Here is a 12,099-nt window from a genome sequence, read left to right on the forward strand (position 1 = left end):
ATGTATATTAAATGCCTCACATCAGGATAATTAGCACTATAATAACTTATTTAGCAAAACCCATGAAAAAGCTCAATTCACTGCTGTGCATGTTTTGTCATTCCCATGTGTGCTGTTCTGTTTACACAATGTCATATTGCATAGAAGTTACAGTACCACGAGTGTAACGTTAGAAGGACTGACTCTTACGTGTATTACATATGCTTACCTGCTGTACACATTTATATACTTACTATGCCGTGTGTGTGTGTGTGTGTGTGTGTGTGTGTGTGTGTGTGTGTGTGTGAGGCACTGGTAAAATAATGTTATTTGAATCAGAAATAAATGTGGTCTCTTTATAATCTGTTATTGCTTATTTATGCTATATATTATTACATATTGGGGGAAATATACTAAGATGTGAATTCTACTTCACATGTGATGTTGCTTTGGGCAACCAATCAGATCCTCTCTACTATCTTCAAGAGGGTTCTAAATAAATAAAAAGTAGATTCTGATTGGTTGCCCATAGCAACATCACATGTAAAGTAGAATACACATTTTAGTAAATTCCCCCCTTTGTCTTTATTTAGTGTGATATGCAAAGACTACACTAATTAGATAGGCAGTCAATAGATCAACATAGAAAAATAGACAGTAGAAAAAAGGCGACAGGGTCAAAAGATCAACATAAAACTGGTCAACACAATTGTTTTTTGCTTTTGTTTTTTTTTGGATATCATTTCATAATACTGTATGTGCCCACAATTAGTGCAAATGTTAACGTGTGATTGCCACAGGCTACTATTTCCATTAGTAGTCCACGTGGAAATCAAGCAACAGTTGAAAATATGGGAAAACCCACCAAAACACTTGTGTCAATCATGTGTCAACCTTTTTCATGTCGACCTTTTGACCCTGTCAATCTAATGCATGACAATTGTCCTGATATTGTCTGTGTTATTGGCACTTGTCTACTTTTGGCTATAGTTCATGTTTACTATTTGAGATTACATTTCTTCTTTTTCTCTAAAAATGACTTGGTTTATGTTGCAATGCCACACTCTTCTGATCAAACATTGTTTACTGTCATTAAAACAAAAGGAAACCCATAATATAGAATAGTGTTTTTGCTAGCAGTGATGAGTTCCGATGTTAGCTGTGGAAGTTTCTTATACTGTAGTATCTGTGGTGTTTGCTATAATTGGTGACACGCTTGCTCTTCTTTCTCTGATGCCACAGCCTACGAGAAAGTTACTTCTTATTATGAGGTTGTCAGAGCAGTCTAATCAGCAGAATATAAGTATTCTGGAAACTGTAGTGTGGTGGCCCACATAAAAGATAGCGGGTGAAATGTAATAGGATGAGAGAATCAGAAAGTGAGAGATTTGGTAATAAATCTCAAGTTTTTTAAAGCAGCAATCATTTACACTGCAAAACCAGTTTGATTTTGAAGTGTAAATGATTGCCACTTTAAAATAAAAAAACTGGAGATGTATTGTATTACCAATTCTCTCACCCTATTACATTTCACACAGGTTTTTCTGCTACTTTTTTATTAGTTTAATTATATCTAGCATCAATGACAGTGGTATTTATCAAAGCTTGGAGAGAGATAAAATTGTGAGAGATAAAATGCGGGATGTACTAAACTGAAAATGCGCTAAAAATTCCTGCAATCCCGCACTGCCCTCGCTGCCCCCCTCACCTCATGTCCGAGCAGCCTCCTGCTGTGCTGCCCGCACCAGCGACCTCCTCCTCCTTTGCACCAGAACATCCCCTTTCCGAGTGTAGGGTGGAGGAGGAGCCCAGTTGTCCCTGCAACCATCTGAGCAGGAGGGGAGAGCCGCGGGGAACCCCTCACCCCCTCTGCATAGGGAAGCTCTTATCGCAAGAGCTGCCCTTTGTGATACTAAGTATTAGTACATACAGTATGTGATTAGTGTCTTTGGGAGGTGTTGCAGGATATACCGCAGTTGCTTGGTACTTCATGCCCAAAGTACCAACCAATCAGCTTTCAAACACAGCCTCTAAAATGTAAGGTAAGAGCTGTTTAGCTACTACTTTATCTCTCACAGTAGTATCTCTCCAAGCTTTGAGAAGCTGCAATGTGATTGTTTATATTAATTCAAATGATAAAATAATTAAGAAGTGCAAAATGTTGCCACACTGGATTATATGGTGTCATGTTAATCCTAATTTACCCAGTTTCCTTTGTGTGTCTCATTAGCTGCATACTGCAGTCTCCCACGTCCTCCTCTCCATGGCTCCATACTAGGCCCGGTTATCAGTCCTCCTGGAGGGGTTGTACGGTTCACATGCAATCCTGGCTACAGGCTCATTGGAATTAACTCCGCCACATGCCTACGTCGTCCTCAAGGCTATTATGACTGGAATTCAGAGGTGCCACTATGCCAGGGTATGTATGCGGTAAACACGCCTAATACACTACACGTATCATTGCTGAATCTAATCTATAAATATCTAAATGCTTGTGTCAAATGTAGTTAAATTTAATAGCACAACGGTAATACAGACTTGTTTATTTGCTAGGCTATGTTAGGTATGTTAGCAGAATTTGGCTACTATTAAATTGTCATTATTTCAAAAGAACATCTGTTCATGTCGGCATACAGTTTTAATTGTGTTGCATGAATTCATTAGAGTTAAACAAGCCTGACCCTACATTAGAAGTAGTGGAATACATTTGCATAAATTGATTACAAGTATGCAACGTGGAAAATGTGGAGATAAGTTACAAGAGGTAGAACTCACATATGTTTAATTACCAGAAAATAGTGACATAAATAAATGCAACATATTTATGTATTAACAAAGGAGGGTCGATTCTGTGTTGTGCACAAATATGCGCACAGCAGCATCTATTGGAGGTCGCCTGTCTGCGATCTTAATAAAAATGGCGAATGACTGAGAAACCAACATTATGAGCCAAATCTAATAGAATGTGAGAGTGAGAGATTTTGGGAGAATTTTTCCCATTTTTTTGAAAGCAGCAATAAATTACATGGCAAAATCAACCTGTTTTCTTCAGTGTAAATGATTGCCGCTTTAAAAAAAGAATGGGTAAACTCTCCCAAAATCTCTAACTTTTTGATTCTCACTCACTATTATATTTGGTCCTATGTACCAGATTTTAGGTATGGTTCAACTAAATCCAGCCCCAATTTGGTGGGCACCCTAGAGAGCACCTCAGAACTGATGCTCACCTCATTTTGCCTACCTGCGTCATGCATTACACCCTCACTCCTACATTTAATTCCTGAGAAGTTGGGATATGACTGCAGCATCTCTTGTACCTCACAGAGAGGACAGTGCTGTATTTATAATGGTTGCAGCACATCAGCCCCCTGGGGTACAGAAGGGCTCACACCGCATACACTGAACCTATTTTTTTCAATATTTATTTATGAAGTCCCGATTTGACAACGACAGCTATTGTCATTCCATATTAACAGTAAGAAAATCACTGGAGAGTTGACCGCCGTGCAGGGGCGTAACCAGAAGTTTGTGGGCCCCATAGCAAAATTTACAATGGGGCCCCCCCATGTCCATTACCCCTTAAGCGAGACACACACTTTATATACTGTACACACACTAACACACTATATATACTGACACACACACACACTCACACACTATATATACTGCACACACACATATATCCCACACTATATATACACTACACACACACACACACACACACACACATGCCACACTATATATACTACACACACACATGTGTCCCACAAAATGCAAGCACAAGCCCAGTATATTAAACACTGCCCTAACCGATCCATTCATCTTTTTGTGTTAACTTGGCCACATCAGGGTGCTCACACTCCAGGCTCAGGCAGTTGGTAACACAGAGCCGGCCCTAACTATTTGGATGCCCTAGGCAAAATTTTTGTTGGTGCCCTACCAGATAATCCCACCATTATTTCATCAGAATAAGAAAAATATAAATGATGGAAGAAGTTAGGGTCTAGGGCACATACACCAGGATCCTATATTGCTTACAATAAAGTATATACATACTGTATATACAAATATACACCCACATGCATATACAAGTATACACCCACAACACCTGCATGGGAATACCGACATCGGTGGACATCGGGTCTCTCTCTCAACAGCCCTTTGTGTGCCTACTGTCCTTCACCAGCCTATTTTATGCAGCATGGTTTTTTTTTTTTTTTATATTGTAATAAGTTAAATTAAACACATTAGAGACTTGACCCCAGAGTGGACTGCCCCCTTCAACACCCAGCTGGTATACATGGCTGTGCATAGCAGTCCACAGCGACCCATGCAGGGACAAAAATCGAAAAGGGCACAACCATTTTAGTGCTGCCTTTGCTTTTCTATAATATATATATATATATATATATATATATATCTCTCCTACGAGGCAGAATGGCACCAGAGTACTACTGCATTGCCACACAAGTTCCCTGGGACCCCTGTTCTGTATATATATATATTCATTCTTATATTCATACATAAGGCAAACAGGGAGAGAGGGAGAGAGATGGAGGCATGGAGAGAGGGAAGCATGTAGAGAGGGAGAAGAGCACAGAGAGTTGGTTTATGGAGAAAGGGTGGCATGGAGAGAGAGGGGCTTGGAGAGAGAGATGGGGTACAGAAAGAAAGATAGATAAAAACATAGAAACAGTGACAGGGAGAAATAGAAACAGAGTGAGATACATAAAGAGAAGAGACATGGAGACAAAGAGAAGTATAACATTAGCATCTGAATGTAAGGTACCCAGGTGAGCAGTGATCGTGAGTTATCCTGAATGAGGTTGCGCCAGGCAGTGGCTCTGCAGGGGCTCTCATATCATGTAGCCTGTGAGTGGGAGGAGACAGTAGTGTAGTCGGGAGGATACTGTAGTTGGTAGAGAGGAGGCGGCAGATGCAGCAGCATGGTGTCAGGAGCCCACTTTCCGGGCGGCGTGGCACTTCCCAGCAGAGGAGCTGTGCGCTACAGCGCCCCCTACAGTGACCTGCCCAGGCTTCCAGAAACTGCTGATTCTTGGAAACCTCCCTGAAGACTGCGTGCGTATATGGAGGTAGTGTAACTGTGCTGCTGCTTCCCCCTTTAATTATATCTGCCCAGGGGACGGATCACCTGTGCTCAGCCCACCTCTGCCCCTCCTGCTTTTCCCTGCTGCCGGCTGCTTAATGAGCTGCCTCATCAGAGCTGACCTGGCGGCTGGCCATAGGCTAGGCACAGTCACTGGGTCACATACAGTTCTGACTTCCCCGGCACTCTCCGCTCAGCTGAGCTTATCCGCCCGGCGCGCCCCCCCCCATCCCCCCGCCCGGCAGCAGGCAGTGGCAATACAGGCGGCCGTGTCCCGCGCTGCGCCATCGCTTTTATGAAAAATAAAAAAATCAGTCACGGTGCAGGGGAGTGCTTTCTGTCCATGGGGCCCCCCCAGCCCCGGGCCCCATAGCAGCTGCACCCCCTGCACCCACGGTAGTTCCGCCACTGCCGCCGTGCCATTTTCCCAGAGACCTGCACATGCACAGTAGATTCTAGGACTTCGCTAGAGTCCTCTCGTGACCCTAGTGCTCATAATCTACAGTTCTGCCAGATAGAGAAAAGGGGGCCCAGGCTGAGTCTACACACAGTCCTCCTCCTCTCCAGAAGTGCCCCTGTGTGTGACACGATGCTGTGATATCATATATACTGTAAGCCCAGCCCATTAAAATCCATGGTGGAACAGCAGGTCATACAGACAGTATGTAAGAAGACAGAACAACTTCTCCTTTGTGTCACTCATCCAGTGTTAGGAGCCCCTACCATTAGCACCTTGGCAACTGCTTACTATATAAGGTCTGGTTGCAACCTATTACCCTTATGCAGAAAATGCAATAAAGTTCTTAGTGTATATTTATTTATTTATTTGTTTATTAACAGTTTAATAAATATATATATATATATATATATATATATATATATATATATAAACATTCACATCAGTCCCTGCCCCAGAGGAGCTTACAATCTATATTCCCTACCACATGTACACGCACACAGACATTTTAGGATTAATTTTGTTGGGAGCCAACTAGCCTCCCAGTATATTTTTGGAATGTGTGAGGAAACTGGAGTACCCGGAGAAAACCCACGCAAGTACGGGGAGATTATACAAACTCAGTTCGAGCCCCAGTTAGAGCCATGGTGGGGATCGAACCCATGACCTCAGCGCTGTGAGGCAGTAATGCTAACCATTACACCATCCGTACTGCCCCAATATATAATGATGTACTGATGAATTATTAGCATACATATTTTAATTTCAAATAAACATAAATTGCTCGTTGTTAAAAAAAAAACCATTTAATGGGACTCTTGTTATGAGCGAGTAATGAAAAACAAGAGATGTTGGTAATAGTATAGATCATTTGCATTTATAATATACTGTACAGTAGACATAAATCTATGCTGACCCACAAACTAAAGACAAAACTGTGCTAGAATACTGCTGTCAGCTTTCTTCAACATAAAGGTAATTAAACTACTATTTAAAGTATAGATTGTCAGTGAATTCACCATTGATTTAAGACAGAAACAATTGTAATCCAGACCATTTAGGTTATACTTTCATTACATTTTAGTAATTAGACCAGCTTAATGGCCAGAGTCACTTGTAATCCACACACTATGCCGATGTTCATGCATTAGAGCAACTATTTCTGAAAACCCCACACGTTAGATGGATTACACAGACACAAAGGGGTGTGGATCATTTTATCGACCACACTTAGGTCGACAGTCATTATGTCGACACCGTTGGGTCGACAGGTGGGAAGGTCGACAGGTGTCTAGGTCATCATAGGACAATGTCGACATGGGTTTAGGTCGACATGGGTTAGGTTGACAGGTCGACATGTGTTTTTTTTACTGTTTTTTTTCCCCGAATGTCGACACAGTCCACGTGGACACAGTTGGAAGTCAACCGCAGCCCCTCCCATCGCTTGTTTCACTCACAATGCTTTGGGCATTGCGCTCGGCACACTATTTTATTCTCCCACCTCACCCTAGTGGATGGTAGGGCATGAAATACCGCCCTTTCGGCACATGTCGGTTCAAAAAAACAGTAAAAAAACATGTCGACCTTCCGACCTAACCCATGTCGACCTTCCGACCTATTGACCTAACCCATGTCGACCTAATGCTATGTCGACCTAAACCCATGTCAACCTTGTCCTATGTCGACCTAGACACCTGTCGACCTTCCCACCTGTCGACCCAGCGGTGTTGACAGTATGCAAGGATGGTAAGAACATTTAGAAACAATGACTGCTCCTACTGAAGGGGGGCTGCTGCTATACCCATGCCGAAGATTAGACAGCCATCAGCCCCGGGTCCGGGGACGATGGATCCAGCAGATGTTGGGACCGGTGCATGCACAGTCGCCACAGTGCAACTGTACATGTGCAAACTTCTGGTTTCTATAGACGGCACAGACTGCATCCTATAGAATTGGGCTATGCCATAAGGCAGGGAGTGGCTTCCTGCAAGAAGCAAGCTCTTCACTTACCATAGCCCAGACTGACAGTCCTGGAGGGAGGGAACATCTCCCAATGGAACTGCCTTCTGTGTTTGTGACTGACAGGTAGGACTTCAAACAGGAAGTCACTGCCAGCCACAGTGAAGCCAGTGAATTCAAGTACTGCATCTGGCGTCATTGACACTGGCGGATTGTACCTATGGGAGGGAGGGGGGCTGCAGTTCTGCCGCCCATAGGATTAATCTGCCACTGTTTAGCAATTAGTCATCTCTGCCCACACTGCCCATTATGGTCATCTACATAATTGTTTATAAGAGCTTCACAGAGTATCTGCAGGTAGAAACAGGTGGTGAGAACATATGTGACAAAATCACCAAATACAAGCAGTCATTTTCTTATTGGTTTTGGAATATTCTGGAGATAATGTTTCTGGACAATAGATTGCAGCCTTGTTTTTTAATTCACTGCACTACTTGGTAAGATTGTTACCACCTAACAGTTTTCTTAAGGTGGCTTTAGTACGTATAGTGCTTGCTCCTGTCATAATGCATTGGAATTCAACACACTCTGCAGTCTAGACTAAGATATCCCTCAGCTTCCCTCTCAGCCAACCTGCCACTGTCATAATTATCATTTCAACTGGAGGCATGAGGTGTCCCCCTTCCCCTGTCCAGCCGCTAAATTAACTGCCTCCATGAGCTGCGTGCCTTCTTGTTACCAGGCCAGGCCTGGAGGAGCTGCCACACTTTGAAACAATAATTGAGTGTCGCCCTATCTGAGATGTATATGCACTCAGTTCACCTTTTGCTACATAGTTAATTTTGGGAAAATCAGAGACCGGCATTTGGATGGAAACTTTAAAGTAACCAGCTGGGAAATGTGTAACAATAAAAGACAGACATGTAATTCTTACAATATTACATACATACATACATACATACATACATACATACATACATACATACATACATACATATGTACTTTTGTGAAATTGCTTAATGAACACAGAGCCATTGACAGACAGAGAGCATCTGTGGAAGGTAAGGAGGGGTTGGCTTGTCACAATTGTTTTGTGGGTATAATGCGGCCAGCGACTAAGTGTTACAATGCAGTTTCACTGGCTCCGGCATCTTAGTTCTGACAGACATTCTGAGCAACCGTAGGACTGCTCATAAGTTTTATAAGTGGCGGATTAGAAACACAGCCTATGGGTGCCCTTGTACTAAGGACAGCTGCTGCAGCATTAGCAGCCTTTCTCAGTAACGCTGTACACAGAGACATAGTCACGTCAGTCACATCCGAATCATTCCGACAGTCTCTGGTATCTTTACTTTTATTTGCAATAAGTCTAACTTTTTAGAAACTATATACAGTTGGGTAGCAGTGGCTTCTAAATAGGTTGAGTAGGGGGGCTGCTGCTGGAGGAAAAGAGCCCTTGCTATTGCTGCTGCCTGCCGGGTCCCAGCACCTGCATAATGAAGATCACAGACACCATGATTGGCAGAGCATATAGCGGTGCAGTGCATGTGGTGTTGTTAGACGACACACTTTTTGGAAACTTAACCAGGAATGTAGGTCTATTAATAGTAATGAGCACAGAGTTAACAGGTGCTGAAAGTGTTAATTTGCAGGTATGCAGAATATAGCATGTACAGTATAACATCACAGGCAGGTATACACAGATGTACAGATATTCAGGTGTATGGTGCAAGTACTTATCATTATCCTGCAGCAGATGGATGGAGGTCTCTGTGGCAGTACTTGAATTTGTGGGTCAGTGATGCAGGCAGTGGCGGATTAAGCACGTGGCAACAGGGGCGGTCCTCCCGGGGCCCCCCACACATAAGGGGCCCCCACACCAGCACTGCTTCCGCGCTTAGGCAGTCTGATCGAGGAGCGCAGACGGGCTGGCGTAGCACAGTCAGGCAGGGGGTTCCTGCAGCGGTCTGGGTGGTGAGTGCCAGGGTCACTGCCACTAACTTACCATACACTGCAGGGACCACGGCGCTAACTTCCCATGCACTGCAGGGACCATGGCGCTGACTGCTCAGACCGCTGCAGGGACCCCCTGCACTTCCCAGGTACCAACCTCCCCTGGGAGGGGGGGGGGTAATTGTGTCTGTTGGGGGGGGGGGTCTGTGGGGGCCCCCACAATTTTGTTGTGCAGGGCCCCCACAGACCTTAATCTGCCCCTGGAGGCAGGACAGTAGGTTTTAGCGCTAGTTTCCTGTCAGCAGGCAGCATGATTTGTGTGTCTCTCTCTCTCGCACACACACTACTATATACAGTACATTACTATATACTATACTATATAATATATATATATATATATATATACACTATATTTATATCTAATTGCACTCCATCAGGACTACAAAGGAGGATGGCAAGCGCAGGGGACCACACAGCCTAAGGGGCTGCTGCTTCTGTGGTTTCCATGGGGACAGATGCAGAGCGCACCTTCCTAACACTCAAGGTTGTTTCCAGTTACATATAAAAGAACATGACATTTTAGTGTAGTCATAACTGTAACCGAAAAAACAAGGGTAAAGAGAAGAAAATAGTGAAAACACATCAAGATTAAATTACATTTAAGTCCATATATAGTATAGAGAGAGAGAGAGAGAGAGAGAGAGAGAGAGAGAGAGAAGTAGGTGCGAGGGCACTCACAGTCTTAAAGCAATACAACGACTCAGGGTATCTAAAGTATCAACATCTCGGTTTATTATAACTTTCATCAGGCTGTGATTCTAAACCAAAACATTGGAACTTCAGATACACTGAGTGGTTGTATTGCTTGAAGACCGTGAGTGCCGTCGTAGCTACTCCTCTATACCTGCGTACACCAAGGGAGGGCACCCGGCTAGCTGAATTTATGAAACTGCATTTCTTTCTGAGTGCTGAGCCAAACTTTGCTGTGTATGTGTCTTGTCCCGAAACGACGTTGACCAAACCGTAAAGTTTGTTTTTTGCACTAAGACCCGGAGTGACACTTGTATTCATTGGTTACATACTTGGGGGTTCATAATCCCCAAGCGAGCACCCGGGCAAGGAACTTACTGCTCCTGTCAGTATACTCTTATGTATATAGTAGGCCACGAAACACTGCCATCTATTGGCAGCAAGTGAAACTACACAGCTACTAGCTTGCAAAGCATTTGCCTCCAAGATAGATGCAAAGATGTGGGCACAGTCAAATGCCATTTTTACTGTAAATTACCCTCCACAGTTGAACACAGGTTTTCATTTATTATTATTATCCTTATATGGCGCCACAACGGATCCGCTGTGCCCAATTACAGAGTACGTAAATAAATTAGCAAAACAGTGACTTACAGTTGAATACAGTAGAGGACTAGTACAGGGTACATACACATAGCTGCATCAGCAGAGGACACCAGAATAAGTATCAGCATCGCAGAAAACCGCAGGATTTGGTGCCATCAAATATGTTTTAAGTAAGAGAAGGAAAATTACATTAATTGCAAATCATTGTAATGTGCCATTTAATGAAGACAACAGCAAGATCATTTAGTACCTTTTCTTCTCTGTTTAGCAATGTTTTGTGGTGTACCTGCTGCTCCCAAAAATGGGGCAGTGTTTGGAAAGGAGTATACTGTGGGCACCAAAGCCTTGTATGATTGCAATGAGGGACACCAGCTCCTGAATCCCGACGATGCTGCTGCAGAGTGTCTACCCTCTGGACACTGGAGCAATGGAAACAACCCCCCACAATGTGTCGGTGAGTATGTGACCAGCATCCAGCCAGAATGCTGCTATGGTGACAGAAGCAGGTTGTTTTCTGCTGGTCCTCATCTCACAATTTGCCTTCTGTTTCCCAGCGGTCACGTGTCCTGAAATCAACAATATAAACACAGAACACGGTCGCTGGCGTCTCATCCAGAAAACACAGTATCAATATGGAGCTGAGCTTATGTTAATCTGCGATCCTGGCTATTACTACATAGGATCCCGCATAATTCACTGCCAGGCCAATGGAACATGGAGTGTGGGGGAGTCATTGCCAACTTGCAACAGTGAGTACCAGTGATATAAACTCTACCAATGAGAATTTTGCAATAGGATGTTGTGTAACTGAAAATAATGATTATTTCATGTTGTTTTCAGTTGTAAGTATAATATTAAAAATACAAATTATATCAAAGCTATTACATAACTACTTGATGCTTAGATATTATTTAAAAATGGAAATGAGTTGTCATATTGCTGGTTTATACTAGACACCCATAAAACTGGGTGATCGATGTGTTATTAGTATTACAATAACAATTTATAGAAAAGTATATAATGGTGTGACCGGTAAGAACAATAATTAACATTTCTTAAAATATAATTTAAAAGAAGCATTCCATGCAGAAACCTCAATCGATTAAAACAGGCTGCATGTTACACAGATTATTATCAGCACTAGGAGGCATAATGGGATGTGTTCAGCTTCCCAGGAAATAAGATGCTGGCAGTCACAATACCGACACTAGCATCTAGACTACCAGCAGTAGATCAGCGCTGGAATACCAATATTGATTGTGATGCACTATAATCCTAACTGCCGGCA

General features: G+C 43.1%; 1 protein-coding gene across 3 annotated transcripts in view; it reads left to right on the plus strand.

Annotated features, from left to right (window-relative positions):
• Positions 1-12,099, plus strand: part of CSMD2 (CUB and Sushi multiple domains 2) — a 909,603-nt gene that overhangs the window by 855,961 nt on the left and 41,543 nt on the right. For all 3 annotated transcript variants that reach the window (XM_083173665.1, XM_083173666.1, XM_083173667.1), the window contains 3 exons: positions 2,210-2,398; positions 11,080-11,265; positions 11,366-11,560. In XM_083173665.1, coding sequence (XP_083029791.1) covers positions 2,210-2,398; positions 11,080-11,265; positions 11,366-11,560 — 570 coding nt within the window. The remainder of the gene's footprint in view (positions 1-2,209; positions 2,399-11,079; positions 11,266-11,365; positions 11,561-12,099) is intronic.

The sequence above is a fragment of the Crinia signifera genome, chromosome 2 (genome assembly GCF_055691185.1).
Source record: "Crinia signifera chromosome 2, ASM5569118v1, whole genome shotgun sequence".
NCBI classification, from domain to species: Eukaryota; Metazoa; Chordata; class Amphibia; order Anura; family Myobatrachidae; genus Crinia; species Crinia signifera.